The following is a 5,123-nucleotide window of genomic DNA, read 5'->3' as shown; positions in this document are numbered from 1 at the left end:
AATCATTACAGTGATGTGGGCCATCTGGCACTCCCGAAATAGATGGGTCCATGATCAACAACAGCTTGACCCTGGGAATGCTATGAAGAAGATCAGGGAAGATTTAGCACTACTTGAGTTGCCCAGTCAACATGCTTCCATATTACCAGGTTATGGGTGGCGCCCTCCTGAGCATGGAATGGCAAAGATCAACTGTGATGGAGCCATCGATGTTATGTCTGGTAAAGGAGGAGCGGGAGGTGTGGTGCACTCGGCTACTCGTCTGCTGGGCTCGTGGTGTAAACCACATGACGGGGTGACAGACCCGTTGATTATGGAGACGCTAGCTCTCCGGGAAGGAGTCATATTCGCCAAATTACGAGGTCTCACACATGTGAGTTTGGAGACGGACTGCATGGTATTGGTGAACTTATGGAATTCTCGCCACACAAACCGTTCTGTCGTGGCACCGATCCTAGATGAAATTGGAGAGCTGTCCTTAGCTTTTGATTTTTTTGTGTTTCAACATGTAATAACGGCCAACTTGCCGGCCCATCTGTGTGCGAAGCATGCTTGCTCACTTATGGTAACTGACAGTTGCCTAGACTCTACACCCTCGTTCTTGGTGAGTAGTCTTCTTGCGAACTGCCCCAAGAATACTTTTGTTGAATAAAGCTCTCACAATTTTCCCTAAAAAAAAGGCAAAGGGACGCCTGATGGAACTCCATACCTGGAAATAGGAAAGTGTGAGAAAGTGAACCATCTCGCTGGACATTCATCCAATGCTTTGTTCACTCAATCTAGCCTTTTAAAGCTTTTCCAAAACCAGATTTGTGTTTTTAACTAGAGGCCCTCGATTGTCCAAACACCGCAAAATTTCCAATAGGTCCTTGCACAACTGAGCATCATTGATTCAAAAAATATATCAGAATTATTTTTGATTTTTTTAGTAATTTTTCATTTTATTGTTCATCAGATGCAGATGAGCCTGAGCTCAGACGCCAATTACCGCTATATGTGAGGTAATCTATGACATCCAAGTGTATAGATAGATCTTTGAGATGGCTGTGGTCCATACCCTGGAGTAAACAGGCCTGCGTGGCACTGTTTCCCAACTTGACCCTCGAGAGACGACGAGAAGTGCCGGCTTTTGAAACGATTTAGAATTAGCTCTCATTTAGATGAGAAATTACTATGCCTCATCTAACTTCTATACCGTTGAGTTTTACGCTGGGATTCGTAGGAATTTTGTTCTTTTTTTTTTTGGTTGTTTGTTAATCAAGTAGTGTAGGAGTTAGATGAGATTTTTGTTAATTCTCATCCAGCAAATCCGGATCTAACATTACTCACGAGTGAAGAAGCGTGGTGTGCACGCAATGCATTTTATTCAGTCAATTCCGGACGTACCGTCACTTATCCTGTTCCATTGTCAGCGTACATATCCATGCTACAATCAATGGAAAACGCGCATGTACGGTTTTAGTCAACACTTTGTCATCAATCTATAGCCCTTATCCACACACATGTGATAGAGAGCTGCCATGTGTGCGTATTCAAATCTGCTCGTTGCATTGGTAGCGATTTCCACGCGTCAGGTGATCCATCGGTGTCACGAGGCTACATATACGGCTGGTCGCTAGCTAGCCAGCTTCAAACACACAAGCAAGCTCAGTAAGCACGCCATGAAGATGAAGCGATGCATCGTTCCTAGCATCCTGCTGATGCTTTCACTGGAGGCGGCACTCCTCGTCGCCGGCCGCCCCTCTGTCGACGGCGAGGTGGGTGCCATTCTCCTGCCGAGCCAAGGCCAAGGTACGGTTGTGCGCGCGTGAACTCATTTCTCTACTTCATGGCTTCATCATGCGTCCATGAAGAAACTGACCTCAGCTTTGCTGAACAAGCAGCCATGGCGGCGCCCAAGAGGCCGTGGAAGTGCTGCGACCGGGCGCGGTGCACCAGGTCGATCCCGCCGATCTGCACCTGCATGGACGAGGCTTTCGAGTGCGCCTCCACCTGCAAGGCATGCGTGCCGTCGACGCGGAACCCGTCCCTCCAGGTCTGCCAGGACCAGTTCGTCGGCGACCCGGGGCCCATCTGCCGGCCGTGGGAGTGCTGCGACTCGGCTGCGTGCACCAAGACCGACCCGCCGACGTGCCGCTGCGGGGACGAGGTCGAGCAGTGCGCTCCGACCTGCAAGACGTGCGAGCCGTCCACGTCGGACCCATCCCTCAACGTCTGCAAGGACGCGTACACCGGGGCCATCCCGCCCACGTGCACGCCGCCAGAGGCTCTTGCCGCCGGCGGTAACTAGCACGCACGCGCACGCGTTGGTGTGCACCATGATCGAGTCGCTACGTCCCTACTCCTGCCATGCTGCTGCAGCAGCCTGCAGTTTGTGACTATACATAAAATAAAAAATGGATAAGCAATCATGTATAAGACAGAGTGCTATTTAATCTTATCTTTTTAATAACTGAATGGTGCGGGTTTCTTCCGTTTCATGATGAAACGGCATGAACCATGAAACTGCATGAAACTTTCATCCACTTTGACCAAAGTCCTATTTCTAAAATCACTTTAGCTACTTGTAAGTTGCCTGAATTTTGAATTTGGGTCGTTCAATTTCTTGGGCGTTGATTGTTGTTCTAAGATTCGTGCTTCATTATTTTTTTCACGACTCAACTGACCTCATATTTGGGTCAGTCGATTTGCTACTGGGCCGAAGCCCAGTAAATGTGCGATCCAGCCCTCCTCTCTATCTGTTTGTTTATTTTCTGTTTTTATGTGTGTTTTGCATTTGTTTTTGGTTTTTCTCTCTTACTTCATTTTACTTCTATTTTGTGGGTATTTTTGGAATGTTGGGTGAGTGGAAATGTACTCACATAAATTCTATGCAATATCTCTGAAAATTACACTATTTTATTATTATTGCATGCTACAAAAAGTGAAAGTTTAAAGCGAAGTTGTGTGCAAGTTTTTTGAAACTTTTTTGTTATCTTTCTTCATTAAACTGTAATACTATTGCTCCTAACACTACTAGAAAAAGGCTTACTAGTGGCCCACCAGTTTTGCTACTAATGACGCACTACTGGTGCGCCACTAGCACCACGTCACTAGAATATTTTAGTAATAGCGCACCACAGGTGCGCCATTAGTATCCCACAGGTGCGCCATTAGTAACTGGTATACTAATGGCGCACCACACGGAAGTGCGCCATTAGTAATAATTTTTTTTAAAAAAAAATCCGTGTTTTCTTAATCTCAGGTCACTATTTCACATATGAGATATCCAACACATATATGTATATATACAACAAGCATCCATATAACAATCATATCCAACACACAAGTTTCATCATATATACATACATAGCCAACACATAGTTCCATCGTTACATATTACAAAAGTTTCACATTATTCATCCAACACCGTTATCCATCCAACACCATATTACAAAAGTCTCACATAGTTCAGTTCTCATTGTTCTTCTCCTTCTCCTTCCTCAGCCTGATGCGCCAAGAGCGGCGAGGCGGTGGAGGCAGCTGTGGGATGTAGTCTTCTACCACAATTGGCGTGGTCATGTCGCCCAGCTGTGGGATCGCCGGCGCCACCACCGGTGCATGGTCATTGTCAGGCACCACCACCATCGCGAGGCCACCTTCAGGCAGGACGGGCACGACCATCGCTAGGTCATCCTCAGCCACCACCATCTCTTGCCCATGGTCAGCCACCACCATCTCTTGCCCATGGTCAGCCACCACCATCTCTTGCCCTTGGTCAGCCACCACCAGCGCTAGGTCATCCTCAGCCTGATGCCCATTGTCATCCTGCAGCTCCTCATCCCCACTCTGCTCCTCTCCTCCCCCACTCCAGTCCGGATCATCCTTCTTGCTGTCTTTGCTGCTGCCAGAATCGCTGCTGCTTTCGCTAAAGCCAGAATCGCTGTTGCTTTTGCTACAGCCATAATCGCTGCTGCTTTGGCTATAGCCAGTGTCGCTGCTGCTGCTCCCATTGCCTGTCCAAATGCAACAATGGCCGTTAACAATCGATGTGAGACAAAGCCAAATGTAGAGGAATAAGAAGAGGCAGAACGCACTGGCATCTTCGTCGTCAGCATAGCGCATGCGACACATAGTCGTGTTGAAAACCTTCACGATGAGCATTGTGGCGTCATCGTCGTACCTGAAGAGAAGAAAGTACCCGGTCCGCAGGTCGTAGGCACTGTAGAACTTCTCCCAGCCACGGCACAGGTACATGTGGCCCTCCTCGATCACCAACTCCACGTCCCACAGCCTGTGAACCCCGCTGCCGGCCTGTCGGAGCTTCACATTATCTGGCGGATCTTCACCCAGCATGTTCATAAAAGTGTCAGGCAGCCTCTGCAATTTGGGACAAGGAGTGATGTAGCAAACAACAGAGTTATCATAATGAGATGGGTGAAGGGGAGATCTCTCGTTTTATATACCTGCCTCGTGGCTGATACTGAAGTCCCAAGTATGACACTGAAGAACTCGAAAGCATCCAACTCGTACTCCGGTGAGGCAGAGCGGCGGTGGCTGCTTCCCCCCATCTCTGATAAGCAGCAGAAGAGACCAATTAGTACCCTTACAACATCACATCGCAAATAGATGAATTGTGTAGGTATGCATGGATTTAAGATTATTTGTTCAAAGCCAATTTGTCAATGATTAATATGATATCTCAATTTCCACCAAATAATACATTTTTTATACACCACATTTTCTTTTCCTTTGGAAAAGAAAAAAGCACACTGGAGATTTGCCCCCCAAGAAAAGTAATGGTATCAACATGGGGCTGCTAAAATAATCTGATGTCAGAAATCCTCAATGGAACTGGTATTCCCACAGCACTGTCCTGCTTGTGTTTAGTTGGGATATTTACTATTATAAGCCACAGCATTGTCCTGCTTGTGTTTAGTTGTGTAACTACATTCAAGTGAATGTATCTTTTATTGCAAAGCCACAACTTAGCAATAGATTCAAAGTTAACGATTGGCACCTAGAAAAGCATTTCAACATCTTCACAGATTTTACTAGCTACAATACATTCACAAAATAAATGATATACAGTTTGTATCTCTTTCCAATGAACACACTCTAGGGGTTTTGCCATCCCCCTTTTC

At 46.7% G+C, this 5,123-nt stretch overlaps 1 protein-coding gene across 1 annotated transcript; it reads left to right on the top strand.

Moving 5' to 3' along the window:
- The first annotated feature begins 1,498 nt into the window (after positions 1–1,498).
- On the top strand, positions 1,499–2,452 carry LOC141042220 (Bowman-Birk type trypsin inhibitor-like). The gene is made up of 2 exons (XM_073509818.1): positions 1,499–1,791; positions 1,884–2,452. Exons 1-2 carry the CDS (start codon positions 1,662–1,664, stop codon positions 2,288–2,290), a joined length of 537 nt encoding a protein of 178 aa, XP_073365919.1. The 5' UTR covers positions 1,499–1,661; the 3' UTR covers positions 2,291–2,452.
- Positions 2,453–5,123: the final 2,671 nt, after the last annotated feature.

Source organism: Aegilops tauschii, chromosome 3 (genome assembly GCF_002575655.3).
Source record: "Aegilops tauschii subsp. strangulata cultivar AL8/78 chromosome 3, Aet v6.0, whole genome shotgun sequence".
NCBI lineage: Eukaryota > Viridiplantae > Streptophyta > Magnoliopsida > Poales > Poaceae > Aegilops > Aegilops tauschii.
The sequence above is the reverse complement of the archived record's forward strand: the minus strand, read 5'-3'. Positions and strand labels throughout refer to the sequence as shown.

Excerpts from the sequence above, each read along its gene's own strand:
- LOC141042220 (XM_073509818.1), top strand. The coding sequence starts at position 1,662 with ATGAAGATGAAGCGATGCATCGTTCCTAGCATCCTGCTGATGCTTTCA. Across the intron at positions 1,792-1,883 it reads CCTGCCGAGCCAAGGCCAAG|CCATGGCGGCGCCCAAGAGG; the intron begins GTACGGTTGTGC and ends CTGAACAAGCAG.